At 35.9% G+C, this 17,057-nt stretch overlaps 1 protein-coding gene across 4 annotated transcripts in view; it reads left to right on the top strand.

Moving 5' to 3' along the window:
• Positions 1-17,057, top strand: part of LOC120420135 (voltage-dependent calcium channel subunit alpha-2/delta-4) — a 152,260-nt gene that overhangs the window by 13,284 nt on the left and 121,919 nt on the right. For all 4 annotated transcript variants that reach the window (XM_039583088.2, XM_039583090.2, XM_039583087.2 and 1 more), the window contains exon 2: positions 8,396-8,477. In XM_039583088.2, the coding sequence (XP_039439022.1) occupies positions 8,396-8,477 (82 nt within the window). The remainder of the gene's footprint in view (positions 1-8,395; positions 8,478-17,057) is intronic.

The following is a 17,057-nucleotide window of genomic DNA, read 5'->3' as shown; positions in this document are numbered from 1 at the left end:
CAATAGGTCGGATAGTGGATCCGGACATAGTTTACATACATTTAAGTGAGATCCGGCTTCAAAAAAGTACATCAATATCACTTAAGGGGCCATATCTCGAGACAGGGTTGCCAGATCTTCAATGTTTTAGACTCGTTGGAAAGGTCTTTTGATAACCTTATCAACTATGGGTTGGATGATGGACCCGGACATAGTTTACATACATTAAAGTGAGATCCGGCTTCAAAAAAGTATATCAATATCACTTAAGGGGCCATATCTCGAGACAGGGTTGCCAGATCTTCAATGTTTTAGACTCATTGGAAAGTTCTTTTGATAAGTTAACCAACAATAGGTCGGATGATGGATCCGGACATAGTTTACATACATTTAAGTGAGATCCGGCTTCAAAAAAGTACATCAATATTACTTAAGTGGCCATATCTCGAGACAGGGTTGCCAGATCTTCAATGTTTTGGACTCATTGGAAAGTTCTTTTGATAAGTTAACCAACAATAAGTCGGATGATGGACCCGGACATAGTTTACATACATTTAAGTGAGATCCGGCTTCAAAAAAGTACATCAATATCACTTAAGTGGCCATATCTCGAGACAGGGTTGCCAGATCTTCAATGTTTTGCACTCGTTGGAAAGGTCTTTTGATAACCTAACCAACAATAGGTCGGATAGTGGACCCGGACATAGTTTACATACATTTAAGTGAGATCCGGCTTCAAAAAAGTACATCAATATCACTTAAGGGGCCATATCTCGAGACAGGGTTGCCAGATCTTCAATGTTTTGGACTCGTTGGAAAGGTCTTTTGATAATCTAACCAACGATGGGTCGGATGATGGACCCGGACATAGTTTACATACAGTTAAGTGAGATCCAAATATATGTGAAAACACATTTTTATACATAACTTTTGAACTACTTATCGAAACTTCAATCTGTATAAAACTCGATCTATGGGACCCTAAACCAAGTCGAATGCAACAAGTTCGGGTCAAATCGGTTCAGCCAGTGCCGAGAAACATGAGCTAGTTTGTTGGTCACATACATACATACACACACACATACACACACACATACACACACACATACACACAGACATTTGTTCAGTTTTCGATTCTGAGTCGATATGTATACATGAAGGTGGGTTTACGACGTTTTTATACGAAGTTCATTTTTAGAGCAGGATTATAGCCTTACCTCAGTGAGGAAGGCAAAACCTTTACTTGAAATTTTCAGACGAGCTGATTAGTTCAATATGAAAAGTATATTGAATTTTTAAAATACTGGTGCCGTAAAGTTAAGAAATTGTATACTTTCACTCAAATTTCGGGAATTCCCGGAAAATTTACAAATAGGTACAACGGGAAATAAGCTGAATAATGTCACTTGGACTATTTGAATCCTCAGAGTCAAACAAAGCAAAATTTAACAAAAATCCTGTTTAACAAGGTTTATGAATGCTTTGCCTCCTCGGTTATCTTTTAAATCTATAATATCCCATTTTTCTCGAAGGACAAGACGAATTGAGTGCAATTTACAAGCAAAACTTGTTTAAAAATAAACTTTGATTGAAAAATAAATTGCGATCCAAACTCTACTGTCATTTTTATTTTCCTCACGAACAACTTTCGGACTTTTAGACAACCAGAAAGATAAAGATCCCTTCTCCATGCGGTCATCCTTCCACCACACACCACACCACCTCAAATTGCTCGGTTAGTCGTTCGGCTAAACGTTTCTTTCACCCTTCTTCGCATAATAAAAACATCAACATGAATTTCATGCCGGCTTACCGTCCCGAACTAATCTACCTCATTTCCATTAAAATACGTTAATGGCACTGACCCCCCACACGTGGCGAGGAAAACCACCCACCAGGCCAACTCCCCCCTGGTCCATATTGAGCATTCTTTCTTTCGGCTGCTCCACACCCTTTATCGAGGGAGGGGTCGTCCATGACACGCCAACTTGGTACCGTTTGGTGTGTGTGTGTGTGTGCCGTGGCACTAGCCAATAACTGCCAAATGACACCCGGTCCGGAAAATTGTTGCTCGCCGGGCCGTGGTTTTCCGATTTTCCGACGAAATGATAACAATGTAGTAATATCTGCCAATCCGCGTGGCGACGTGTGGCCGCGGCGCCGCCGGTTGGTGCACGGTGGGTTAGAAGCTGCAATTTTGTTGTTTTTATTTTTCAATTTCGATTCATAACGGAACGGAATCGACGTAACACCTTATAATGTGGCCCTCTTAAACCTTGCGGTTTCGTCAACGGATCCACAGGCGTGTATCGTTCTTTTTGCGACAAGACTCCGCCTCCCGGGTCTCCTAAGTGTGAAGGTATGGGCACGGGGAGAGGGCACCGAATACCTATATTTACACTTAGAATTTTTTGCGTCCGCCCCGGGATTCGAACCGGCAACCTCTGGATTGTGAGTCCAGTGCGCGGTCCGATTGATCCACACAGGCAGACAAAACAGTTGAGTAACGGATTCGATTCATATTGTTGCTTAATTTGAAATAAAAGTTTTTATATGAACTTCAAAATCAAAATGAATAAGTTTTTTTGAAATGACCCACTGTGCAATCCTGGAGTAAAAAAGTCCATGTCCTTCGGCAGGGTCGTGGAAAAGTGGCGAATATATGTTGAAATTCTTTCGGTTTAAATACCTGCATAAATTTTGACGTCGTCGGGAGAGATTCTGTGTGAGTCTGCCCTGGGGCTTGGAAAAGAGGACTTAGCAGATGCCTTTACAAGGCGCTGTTGACTCCGCTTGGAGATTTTCAGACGCGCTCTACTAGTGGGCCAATCAGGCGGACTGGAAACACTGAAATGCTGGCTCCTGGAGTTAATGGCACTTGGGTCCTGGTTGTTGTGGAAGCTTGCACAGTAAAAAATGTGTTAATTTTGAAGCTAACCTCTTTTATGATGTAATTTTACCTCAATTTAGACTGAAAAAGTGACTTTACCCCAGAAAAGTGACAAATTTACACCTTTTTAGAGGTAAAATTACACATTTTTTCTGACAGACAATGACAGAATTCCGATAAGTATGGCTTTGACAGCATTTCAATTGGATGTATGGGCTTACAGATATAAGCATTGTTCATAACTGAAAATAGTATATCTTTTTTAGTGTGGTGGAAACCTGAAAAGTAAATTAGCTTACGTAAATATTAAAACGAGTCAACTTCAAAAGCTGTCAGAGACAAACTTATGGGAAATTGGACAAGCTTTCCGGTAAAAATATTTTCGAAACTGCAAAATCAAGTCTGTCATATAGAAATTGCCAAAAACCACCAAAAACCCTATTTTTTCAACAATTTGATATTTAAAACTGCTGTATCTTCACGAGGATTGGATATAGGACAATGGGAAATATGGAGACTTTTATGTAAAATTGACTGAAGAATCGATTCCTACTTTCGGTTTCTACAAATTTTGACGTTCACACCACTTAAAAAAACAGTTTAAGTAAATGATTTTTGTATTTTTTTTAGGAGAGACATTTTTCTTGAGTCTTTTTGTATTATTTAGACTATTTCCTCAAAAAATTTGAGCGAAAAAATCGCAACATCACCTTAAAATCAAACTTTTAAACTAAAAAATTTAAAAATCTTATAGAACTGGCGTGTATTTTTCTTTCAGTGTATTTTTTTCGGAAAGCCCGCCCAATTTTCTATAAGTTTGGCGTTGACCACTTTTTGATACGATACAACGGCTTTGAAATACTGTAATGTTTAAATTACAAAATAAAAAGATAGGTATTTAAATAACTTACACCCTTTTCAAATGTAATTTTTGCGAACAATTGGCTTCATATTCACAAAAATGACTTATATAGGCCTAGGATAACATGTCTAAAAATTTAATTGAGATCGGAGCGGGTTGGGTATACAAGTATCAGAAAAATTCTTGATTTGAGCTGGAATTACTCAATATTAAGCTAACAATGGGGAAATGATCCTGAGGACCATTCGAAAATTATTAGATAGCTTAAAAAAAAGATTTGTGGGTCATAAATGGACCATAAGTATTTTTGACATGAAAAAAGCAAATATTATGAAAAAAATGGGAACTACTTTTCCATTGCTAATTCGATTTTGCTTTTAAAAAATGTTCTTTTGGTCAGATTTTCGATATTTTCTCAAAAACACTATTTTTTTAATTCACCTTTTAGTTTTAACAGTGATACAAAAAATCGTTTTTTATAAAATCCTTTTTCAATATACAGAATTTCATACCCTAATTTTTTTCAATCGGCCCTGTGAGTGTGAGATATGAAAGTGAATCAATTGAATACAGTTTTAGTTTAAATATACAGCTGTGGTGACCTTTTTTTGTTAAATGTCATTATTTAAGGGGTTACATGCATGTAAAGCGTCAAAAATGTCCGAGGTTGGTGTGAGCACACATTTAAATTTTTTCATAATCATTTTGCAGGGCATTTAAATGTATTAACAAAATAAATATGAAGACGTTTGGATGTACCATTGCCGATATATAGCTGGGTAATTCTCTACCAACTCACACGAAATCGGGAAAAGTTGCCCCGACCCCTCTTCGATTTGCGTGAAACTTTGTCCTAAGGGGTAACTTTTGTCCCTGATCACGAAACCGAGGTCCGTTTTTTGATATCTCGTGACGGAGGGGCGGTACGACCCCTTCCATTTTTGAACATGCGAAAAAAGAGGTGTTTTTCAACAATTTGCAGCCTGAAACGGCGATGAGATAGAAATTTGGTGTCAAGGGGACTTTTATGTAAAATTAGACGCCCGATTTGATGGCGTACTCAGAATTCCGAATAAACGTATTTTTCATCGAAAAAAAAACACTAAAAAAGTTTTAAAAATTCTCTTATTTTCCGTTACTCAACTGTAAAAAATTTTGGAACATGTCATTTTATGGGAAATTTAATGTACTTTTCGAATCTACATTGTCCCAGAAGGGTCATTTTTTCATTTAGAACAAAATTTTTCATTCTAAAATTTCGTGTTTTTTTCTAACTTTGCAGGGTTATTTTTTAGAGTGTAACAATGTTCTACAAAGTAGTTGCAGACAATTACAAAAATTTTGATATATAGACATAAGGGTTTTTTTTTGCCGAGCTTCCGTGGCCGTGAGGTTACGGGTTTCGCCTTGTAAGCGGAAGGTGATGGGTTCGATTCCTGTCTGGCTCGGCAAAGTCAGATCCCTTCAAAGAGTAATTCTACTCACTGGGAATACTGACCGGTAGGGGATGGGTTTCGAGCACGCCGCTGGGTTTCCAATCCAGAGGTCGTGAGTTCGATTCTCGTACCGGGATGATGAAGTTTTTAAAGGGGTTTTCTTATGAACATCACGAGTTATCGCGATTTTACGAAAAAAAGTTTTGAAAAAGTTACTTTTTGCGTTTCTCTTTTTTTCTATTTCTAATTTCTATCTCATCACCATTTCAGGCTGCAAATTGTTGAAAAACACCTCTTTTTTCGCATGTTCAAAAATGGAAGGGGTCGTACCGCCCCTCCGTCACGAGATATCAAAAAACGGACCTCGGATTCGTGATCAGGGACAAAAGTTACCCATTAGGACAAAGTTTCACGCAAATCGAAGAGGGGTCGGGGTAACTGCTGTGTGAGTTGGCGGAGAATCACCCAGCTATGTTAAGTTAGTAGTTTCAAAAAACGGGTGCCACGATATCTCAACACTGCTTCGACCAAATCGGCTCAAAATGTTGGAGAGGACTCGTTATACCGGTCCTGTGTGCATGACGAAGGCCGATTTTCAAAACCTTAATTTAAAAATAGGTTATATTATTTTTATGATTTCCATGTAAAAAAACCTAAATTGTTTATCAACTCTTCGTGTAGAGAAAAACGTTCACAAGTTTGACATCTCACTTTGCGCATGGCTGAATAGTGTACTTAAATCGTCTCTTACTCAGTTCAGTCATGAAATATCTTCGTGAAACTTTCAGGAGTGATCGAAAATCATGTTTTTAGTAAATTTAGTGAATTTTCTGTAATATTAAATTTTATGATTTTTAAATTTAAATATTTTGTTTACCTATTTGTCGATTTATTGTCATAATTAGGACACCTGTTCAAATCTCTTAGAAATATATGAGATTTCCAAAAAAATGTCCACGTGATTTGTGGATGGTCCCTTTTTCGGAATCCGTGGGAAAAAGAGCCTATTTATTTTATTTTTTAAAACTTCATGATAAGTTGGTCCCAATAACATAAAACATTGTAAAACTCTACTATGCGGTTATGTGAAATCAGTTAAAGTTTATAAAATCTTTTTCTTAATTTATTATTCTTTATGATATTTTTTGTATTGAGCGTTGAAGTTCTAAATTCTCTCTAGTTTCATTTTGCTATGATTTTGTCAACCACTTGCCGTTGAAAGCAAAATCGAGATTTTTTTTTAAAATTTGATCGTAACTGATCTGACCTTACAAACAGATGACAAAAACTTTGTGGAAAACCAGTTTAGCTAGTATCTCATTCATAATTGTTTTTTTTTCAATAAAAATAATTAAAAAAAAAATAAATAAAATTGTTGAAAAAAAGTCAGCTTTTGCAATCGATCAGTTTATTTCATTAAAAGAATGACAAGATATTATTGAATAATTTAGAACATTAATTTCTATTAAAAATAGTTTCAATACAAATCATTTTTTTAAAGCAGATGGCTTCTTTTGTGTTATAAAACATTATTTCGCACTTTTTTAAACCTTTTCTAAACTCTTATAGTTTGAATAAGAAACTAACAAATTTTGAATGAAGTTTATTATAATTGTAAATTTTCCATTAATATTTGATTGATTTGAAAAAAAACAAAGATGTTCCTTGCATAACTATTTATTATCATTTTTTTAGCTAATTTAAGCATTTTGTGTCAAATTATAGCTGTATAGGTTGAGAACTGATACCATTGATACCTTAACTGGTAGCTGAAAAAAAATAAATAAATCAAAACGATTAATTTGTTCAGTTTTTCACAGTTTGTTTCGAGTTTTTCCATACAAACTACATACTTCAATACCAATGAATTTGTGTTAACTAATTTTGCTCATATATGATCCAGTGACATTATTATAAAGAAATAGTTTTTTTTAATTCAAGCTGACTTTGCAAAAATGGAATCATTTTTAGAATAACTGTATTAAAATCACTTGTTACGAATGTTTTCAGAAAGTTGCACCACCCCTTCGTGTCGCACTTTGAACGTTCAAACTCTCTCCTGACATATCATTCCTTTGCTTGGTTCCCAGCTGTGTAGATGTTGTTTCTTGTTGAATTGCTATTACTGTTACTGTTTGGAACAGCTTATGGGGCCACGCCAGCCAACATGATATTGATTGTTTCCGTCACATTTCTAGCTCCAAGGTGGTGAATCGAATACTTTTTCTTTAGATATTTACTGCGAGGAAGAGCTATCAATTTAGCTAAATTTGCTAAAAATGTAAAATTTTAAGGATTCAAAGACTTTTGATGCGGAATTTCCAGACGATAGAATTCCAAGATGTTTACATTTTCTTCCACAACTCAGGAAACTAGCAGCGCGTAGAATCCGTCAAGAGACAATATGTCTAAAATGTGTATCGATTTTTCTCAAGAATTTGTCGTACAACACCTAAGCCCTACATTCTGCCATGCCAACGAACTGGCTTAACCCATCTTAGTCCATGATGGCACAAGGATGGCACTAGACTTCCTCCCCTCAGTCCCCGATTTCGCTGCGAGAAAGATGGTCCTATTAGATACTGCTTCAAGAGAGAGAGAATAAAAGAAAAAAAAAAGAAACAAGATAGCAGATGCTGGGCATGGAAGCGCGCGAAATCGCTATGAAACACATCCTTCGCCACACACCCACCCCTCCACGTCAAGATTACGCGGATAACTCTACGGGGACGATTTTGAGGACGACGACGACGATGGCATTGGCTCCGGAATGCGTCGCCACCAACGTCGTCGTCGTCGTCGTCATCGACGTGAGATTCATGTGTTCGCCATTTGGAAGATATATTGGAAATTCTTGTTTGGTAAAATGTTTTTCTCCTTGGGAGGAGGCTGCAATCGGGCGAGATGGTGTAGCAAGTACACTCTCCGTTATCGGGTGCCACGTGGGGGATAGTTTCGCGATTTTTACCGATTCGATCGCAGTAAATTCATCTTCTGACGGCGGGCTGTATGGTAAGAAATTAGTTTCGTTCACGCTTTCAGGTTGTAACAATGGGTTAATTCATAACAAGATCAAAACTTACAAGGATTTTGTTTTTAAATTAATTTTAAGATAATCATTTTAAAGTATCAATGCATTAAATAAACAAGCTAGTTCATTGAGTTGTAAAACCATAAAAACAAAATAAATAAAAACCACTAACATATGATTTATTTCTATATTTACAGAGTTCGAAATTGGGCAATTCGTTTTGGTGTCGATTTATGGGAGTTTGGTCGTCAGTTTACCAAAGTGAATGACATAAGAAATGTAAGTATAAGCAAAAAAAAAAGAATTCATGTTATTAAAAATCTAGAACAAACATTTCAGGAAAAAATAGTCATCGCTATTTTCAAATGTGTCTTATAGGAAATTTTCTCAGCTTTCAAATGCTTCTAAGAGCGAAATGTTTCATCGGGAAATTTCTGAGATATCTTTATTTTAAGTTTTTTGTTTTAAAATCCTTTAATATTTATTGAAAACTTTATACTAACAGTTCAGAAAACTTATCAAATGATGTGTTCCATGTGTCATTTGCTCATCAAAATGTGCAAAATAAGACAAAAAACAACTTTTTAGAAGATTGCAAACCGCTAAACATTTTGAAAATTTCGTTTTAACTGAGCTTTTGAAGATATGGGATTTATCCAGAAATAAAAAGCATAAAACCGTTTTAAAGTATGATTTTTACAAGAACAAATAGATTATTACATAATTGTTGTGTTCAAATATCACGTGTCTGCTCTGATTTAGCTTGTTCAACTGAAATTTTGGCAGGTTTGTGATTGTTAATGGAATTATTGGATTTTAATGAATTTATTTGATGTTTTCTTAAGCAAACAGAAACCAGGAACATAAATATAAACATAATTTAATTTAATCGAAAATTTACTACATAGTACTGTTCAAAAGGCTTTTTTATAAGTATAAAATACAATTAAAATTATATAAAATGTTTACTGTTGAAAATGCACTTAAAGTAGCAACAAAACTCGAGTCTTTCAACTCAGAATGCAGAAAACAAAAAAAAATGGTATTTTCAAAATTTACAAAGTACTCACTAGGGTGGGTACGTTTTTCAAAAAGTTCTCGGATCAAGTTTTAGTATGGTTCCCCTTGTAGGGCATGCCCATAGAGACTTTCATGCCAAATATCAGCTCAATTGGTTGTAAACTGGCTGCGCGCATCAGGGTTAAAGTTTACATGGGAATTACTATGGGAAATTGGAACTTTTTGTTCAAACGCTCCTACAGGTCTGGGAAAATCACGCGCCAACTTCTGGTATGGTCAGGCCTATGGGGAATGGTCTGGATAACACTTTTCCCGAAGAGAGCATATGGATTCGTTGTCCCTAGACCTGGCGCATCGGCAAACAATCCGATGTCTCCGGAATCAACGGTTTTCCCTCAAAAAGCATAAAATTTTCCTTAGCATGCTATGAAAGCTCGACGAACACCGCGACGCCATACGTCAGGCACGTGGTTGAAATATTTTCAAAATAAATACAAATTTGCTATGCAAAGATTCTGAATTCGACTAAATAATATCAGGATTACTCGAAATGATCATTTTCTAGTTAAAAGAAGGTTTGCAATTAAATATTCCAGCCGTTTCTCACCCACGTGGTAGCTGCCTGACGTATGGCGTCGCGGTGTTCGTCGAGCTTTCATAGCATGCTAAGGAAAATTTTATGCTTTTTGAGGGAAAACCGTTGATTCCGGAGACATCGGATTGTTTGCCGATGCGCCAGGTCTTGGGACAACGAATCCATATGCTCTCTTCGGGAAAAGTGTTTTCCAGACCATTCCCCATAGGCCTGACTATACCAGAAGTTGGCGCGTGATTTTCCCAGACCTGTAGGAGCGTTTGAACAAAAAGTTCCAATTTCCCATAGTAATTTCCATGTAAACTTTAACCCTGATGCGCGCAGTCAGTTTACAACCAAATGAGCTGATATTTGGCATGAAAGTCTCTATGGGCATGCCTAAGGCTACCAACTCTTTCTGAGCAAAAATCCGTATACTTTACCGACATGACACCATGGTATAACAAAAAATGTCAAGGAATTATTTAGATAATTTTGGAATTTGGGAATTAGACATATTTTTGTTAAACGTTTAAAAGTTTACGAAATATCAAGTTTTTTCTAGAGTTTTTATTGGAAAGGTCCTATAAATACAAGCACATCACAAGGTTTTCACAAGCTTTAGAAAGCCTTTTGATCTTTTATTTGATAAATATGTTTAGTAAGGAATTTGAAAAGAACAATTATTGACAATCAAGTTAGAACTGAGGAAAACCCCAAACTGACAGTTTAATAAAAATATCTAATTAGCAAAAGCTTTGACCCAATCAAAAAAGCAATGGATTTTTTAAAAAGTTGTTAAAATTCCGTACAAATCCGTACTATGCGAAAAATTCCGTACAAAAATTCCGACCTGTTTAAAATCCGCGGAGAGGGTCGAAAATCCGTACGGTAAGGAAAAAATCCGTACAGTTGGTAGCCTTAGGCATGTCCTACAAGGGGAACCATACTAAAACTTGATCCGAGAACTTTTTGAAAAACGTACCCACCCTAGTACTCACGAAACATTTTTTTTGCAAAAAAAATTGCCGTACTGTATATTGGAATTTACTAAAAAATCAAAATATTTTTAAACGATCCCAAAAATGCTAACGATGACTATCAATGCAGAAAAATGCATTTTAGATTGTTTTCAGTTGATTAAACTTCTTTGCTGATTAATTTTTTTTTAAAGTTTTTTAAAAAATATTGTTTATGCCCCCTGATTTTTTTTCGGACCAATTTTGAAGGGATGGGGCGATGTTGTTGACATAAACTTTGAAAAATATTTGTAATGGCCTTATTGGAAAGGAGCACGCAATATTTTTTTTACTTTTGTCATGTGACTTTCCAATGTTTTAAAGGGAAAAAACTGGGGTCAACTTTGTTCATGTTTTTGACTAATTGACCGATTCTTCGGCTCCTTTTCAAAAAAATTCCAAGTTTTTTTCAGCGTTTTGGCTGTAGTGGCAAAATAAAAGAAGAAACCCCCCAATGTTATTACATATTTGGAAAGATAATTGATTTTCCTACAAAGAAATATCATGCTGAATGAACCATATAGTACCTGTGCTTGCCTTGAAATAAAAATGTAGCGTGGCGGGACAACATCGTAAAACTGGACTTTTAAAAGGCATACTACAAAAATCGCTACAGTTTTGCCAGTTTGATTTTTTAAAACTTTTGCTCTTCTATACATTATCACAAATTAAAAAACGAATCTTTTGCTCCTTGAACTGAAAGAATTGGATGAAATTTGAGTTTTTGCCAGCCATTTCTTTTCGTGACGGGACAACGAAAGGAGCAGATTTACGAAAAAACTCCTCTCCCGTACAATGGCTTGCAGACCACTTTTGGTCAATGTTCTTGGCTTTAAAGGTAAGAAAACGCATTTAAAGCACATTGCAATTATTGCATCATGATAAAAATGATTTTTTTCATATTAAAAATCATATTGAAAATTGAAAAATGTGACATTTTGGTGTACACACTTAAAAATCTTCGTGTAATTTTCTGTCATTTTGATGCACATAACTGGAGCGTCAAATGTAACCCAAAATTACATCGGATTTGAAAATTACATGATCTATTTTAGCAGATTGTATCTGCACTGACTTTTACGCGAGCTGAAAATACATTGATGTAATTTTCAAATTGATGTAATTTCAATGGATTGCTGCAGGCGAAAATGTGATTTCTAGGTTAGGAATAAAAAAAGAAATCGTGTTTCATGTTTCAATTAATTTATTTTCACTGGCTAAAACATCAAATAATTTTCATATTATTAAGCAACACTCTCAAAAATAGCACTCCTTCACTGATGATTTCGCAAAACAATCTTTTAATTCTAAAAACTCACTTTGCACACATCACAGCTCTTGAAATAAACCCAGCACCGGGCGGATGTTTTTCACCTCAATCCGGATCCGCGGCTGAATACGAACCATTCGCTGACATCACTTGACTTCCAGTAACCGACTACAGCTGATTTTACCGAAGTTCCCCAGCGGCTGCAACCAAACAAACGTTGACGTTGTCCGGCCGGCTGCTCAAGCTGCTTCGTTCCGACTTGTCCCAAATTAGCCATTCCGCTTTGAACGGCGAGATTTGTTGGTCAATATTTTGCCTCTGAGGGAAGGGAGATTCCCCAGACTGGTTTCGTAGCACCAGCGACCGGCGTTTGCTTGTTTTGTTTCCGGAAGATCCATCACGTACAGCTAGAAAGAAATGTAAACAAAGTTACTCTTTTCAGTTACACTTATTCAATTCCATCACTAATTACACCTGAAGGTTTATTTAACTCACCTCAATCCTCCCTGTTGTTAATCGTTAGGACGATTTATGCAGTTATTTTCCGACGAAAAACTCGAAAAATGCCAAAACAACATTTGCAGTCTTGTTTGCAGTTTTTTTGCGATTTCAAGATGGCTGTCACATCTTTTGCACTGTCATGAGAACGTACCTGAATGAACTTAAAATTGGGTTTGTTTCGATGTAAAATTATATCACAGAACACGCTCCAGTTATGTGCATCGAATAAGATGTAAAATCAAGTCTAATTAAACTCATGTTTACACGATGCTTGATGTATGAGGGTTGAGAGGCGGAATTGTGACTTTACGTCAAAACAAACATAATTTTAGATCATATAATCAATTACATTCTTTATTTTTCTGTTGGAATAGAATTTCCGTTACATGTAATATTCATATTTTTTTAGTGTGTAGCTTCGCTAAGAATCGGTCAATTTCATCTTTTTTGTCATAATGAAGATGTAGTTTTTTTTGTAAGCTGAACTATGTTTTATGGCAATTTGTTTCATTTTAATAGTTGATTATTTCTTTTTATGTAAAAAATCTGAAAAGCAAATAATGAAAAAGTTACTACAAAAATATAACAAACAACAAATTGGCAAAATATAACGATGGGAGGTTATAGAACAGGTCTAATATTATCAATGAAAATTAAATACTAAACTAAATCAATTACTTTTCATACAAAATTTTTCATGCTTCCCCTCCGATGGGGAATGAGTAATATTTTTTTGGACAGTGTTATCATTGAATAAAAAAAACAAATCTGTGTTGAAAAAGTACTTTGTACTATGTTTTTTCTACATTTTGATAGCAACTTTTGGACAAGTAAGCTAGAATTTCGTCTGCTGACAACGTTTTGCTTGCACAACAATATTTCCGAATAAGTCATCACAAACCAAAAACAACCCGAGATGGACCATGTTAAATCAGGAAGCTATATTCCTGTAAATCCCACCAACCAGAACCGAAACGGAACCTGACCCTTGCCGTAAGAATGCCGAATCAACCGAGGCCTCGCCGTGGAAGGCCAATCTAATTTACCTATTTGAGCACGGTATTATCCTTGAAATGTTTCGGTGTCCTTGTCTCGGGACTCGGCTGCTCCCTCCAAAAGCAAGAGGAGGAGGTGGAAAATGAAGAAGGTACACTGTTATTTAAACAGGACATCCCGTTTTCAAGGGGTTTTACGAAACTCAAAACTCGAAGCTCCGCTCTGCATGTCAGCGTGTATGTGTGTGTATGTGTGCTTCCGTAACAATTTCATCCTTTTCAAAATGGTTGGAGTGCGGTTTGCGCTCCACAGGATTGAGGAACGTTTTGGTTAAACTTACCTTACCCTATATAACACACAAATGCCCGCCAGCAGCCTTCACCTGGGTATATTTTCGTTGAGACCCCAACTCCTCTCGTTCTTGTAGTAGAGTACTACACTACACTGAGTTTTGGGAGTCGGGGAGGAAAACGGGTTGAGCTAGAGATATTTATATAGGCTTTTGCTAGTTTTACGTGTGTCCTTCGGTGCCGGCATCTCGGGGTGGGGAAAACGGGGGAAAAGTTTTTCCACAACCCAGTGAGAGGCAGAGGCCGGTAGGGATAGACACGGGCATAACTTGGTCGGTGGGTCTTTGCTAGCGAGGATAGACTCGAGTTTTGTTGAGGTGGTCTAGTTTTATAAACTGCCGGAAGGGAACTCAAATTTGAATATGCTCGGGAAAGATTCGAGGAAAACCACAATAAATTGTTACAATATTTTTATTGAAATGTTTATAATAACTACAAACGGACCATTCTTGTATTTACCTGCTAAATTTGAACACTTCGTATTTGTATCATAAATAAAGGACACAATAAAATATTTAAACAGAACAAAACGAAGTCCCATAATTTCGAATAATCGAAGCTTCGGATATTCGCGTCTAAACTAAATCTTCACAAAAAAATGAACTTAGGAAATGGAGAGTGCATAATTGACAAAGGGAGCGCGTGGTCGTAAAAAATATTCGGAGTGAAAAGTGATTTCTTTTGTGATTTTCAAAGCCCTTCCTATATCATCGTTGATCGGAAGGCACGGCGTCGGGTGGATTGTGTTTAAATTTTTCGAATAAGGTTTTATTTTTCTTTTTTGCGGTGAAAAAGCCATTTCTATATAATGAACGAAAGACGCACTGACAATTTGGATCGTTGAGTTAATAGTGGAGCAAAATAACTGTGTGTGCTAACTAGAAAGATCTTCCCATAGCATCGTTGCTCGGTAGGCTCGCCAACGGGTCTGTTATAAAAGTCCTCCCCATAGCGTCGTAGCTCGGGAGGCATCGAAAAGCCAATACCTTATCCTACTAACCCAAAAAAATAATCACGTGATGCTTGAAGGAGATGCTGTGGATTCAACGGTCTCAAGCGGTATCAACAAGTAGGGGAACAGCATCTAATTCCAGCGTGCCTCTAATGTTGGCAGGTCAGAACTTTGACATTCAATTAAAGCGAATTAAAAGCGTTTTCAACTGAACTCGAGTGATAAATAGCTCAATAAGAAGTGAGCAAGCAAGTTTCTACCCAAATTTTTGCAAAATTAGTTGTTTAAATAGTGAAAATCAGCAAATTGGATGGAGTTAGGAGCGAGTGCTTAACCTGCCAAACATATGAGAATTTCCCCTATATAGCGAAAAACTGTGTGCTTGATGAGTCTGCAACTTCAACTATCGGACTAACATTCCTCCCTTTCGTTTAACTGCAGGCTTCTTGGGAGGGCGCCGGTATTGACTAATAAAGTAGAGATCTTCAGAGGTTAAACAGTGAACGGATGGTTGGCTCCCACTGATCATTTTTGATTCATTGTTTAACTTTAGCTGATCTGTCAATAACGGAGTAGCAGCTCATTGGCAGTCAACCATGCTCATGCTCATGCTCATGTTCACAAAAAATGAACTTAGGAAATGGAAGATTCCTTCCCAATAAAAAAAAACAGTTTTATAAAAGTTTTTTGTATTTTATCTGAAAGACATACTGTCCTGTTTTCTTTCCAGGCTTTTTCTTAGGCACAAAAATCTTGTTCCACAAATTTTTTGAAAAAAAAAATCGTGAGCTCATCTTAAAATTTGACCTTTAAGTTTTTGAATCAACTGATTGTTAATGTTCACTCTCTAGTTTGTTGCAGAGGTTCTATGGTAAAAAAGGCTTTAACGGTGCACATCAAGCACAGGTTTTGCACCATTTTTTTTATAGATATTTCAGTTTCTTCAAAACTACGGGAATTATGCATTTTTATTCACACTCTAAACTACTGTCTTCAAAATAATTTACAACAAAGATGGACTATTTTCACAATCAGGCGGGCAGGATTGGGTCCGTAAGTTTGACAATTATAAAATAACAAGACAGCAACTTATTTTAATGAGTTTAACAGAGCACCCAAACGGAAAATTCGTGAAACTTTAGGATGTATTTTAAATCGAATTTATTGAAATTTTGCACAATTTTGCCAGTAGAGCATTTTTTCCGGATTCGAGAAATGGATTATATTTTTTATTCTGCTCAAACCTTGTGGGGGCCTTCCTATTATCAAACAAGCCATTTTGTGTCATTGGTTCATCAATACAAGTCTTCAAACAATTTTGACAGTTGTCCATACAAAAATGTATTGATGGGGACTATTTAGAAAAAATGGTCAAACAAAAAACTTATCATTCCATTTTTCACAAAAATGTTTTTCTTAAAAGTATTTTCAATTTTCAAAAATTTGCGGTATGTTTTAGGGCACGTAATTTTGAGTCATAGAGAAGGATGGACAACATTTTTGGCGCTAATTTGGCGGCCTTTGCAAGTATTTTTCAAAGCTTGTGTCAACTTCTTCACCACCTCCTTTAAATTGCCCCATCATTTTAAAAATGCATTATTTTTATTGATTTTCATTTTTAAACATTTGTAAAAAAAACGGTCCCTCCGAAAAAAACATTTATTCACTTTCGGTTTCTAGGTAATTTTATCGATTTTTATTATTTGAAAGGCAGTATCTCAGCCACAAATTGTACGATCTTTAAAGTTCAAAACCAAGATTTTTTGAAGATTTTCTCAACTATTCGAAAAAAAAAGATTTTTAGGAATGGCCAGAGATTGACACAATTAAAAAAATATCAAAAATAATCCTATTTAAAACATAAATAAGGCAAAAAAAATATATATCCAGAAAATGGTGCATTCTATCAAAAAATGTCTAAGTACTTTTCGGTTGAAAATTCGTTTCTTTGTTATAACTGAATTACTTTTGAGTAAGATTTCTATAACAAACCAAAAATACATTCTTTCAAAAATTCATAATTCAGCGGCAAATTTTTTGACGTCACTTGCCCAAAATTAAAATAATAATGTTTTTGGGAAGTTATTTTTTTGTCAAAATGGTCATTTAAAAATCGTAAACATAACATTCAAGAACTTTAAAGAACGAGTCCTTATCAATACCTTCAACGATTCCAA

This window comes from Culex pipiens, chromosome 2 (genome assembly GCF_016801865.2).
Source record: "Culex pipiens pallens isolate TS chromosome 2, TS_CPP_V2, whole genome shotgun sequence".
In the NCBI taxonomy this organism is placed as follows: domain Eukaryota; kingdom Metazoa; phylum Arthropoda; class Insecta; order Diptera; family Culicidae; genus Culex; species Culex pipiens.
Note: the sequence above shows the minus strand (reverse complement) of the source record. Positions and strands in the feature narration are given on the sequence as shown.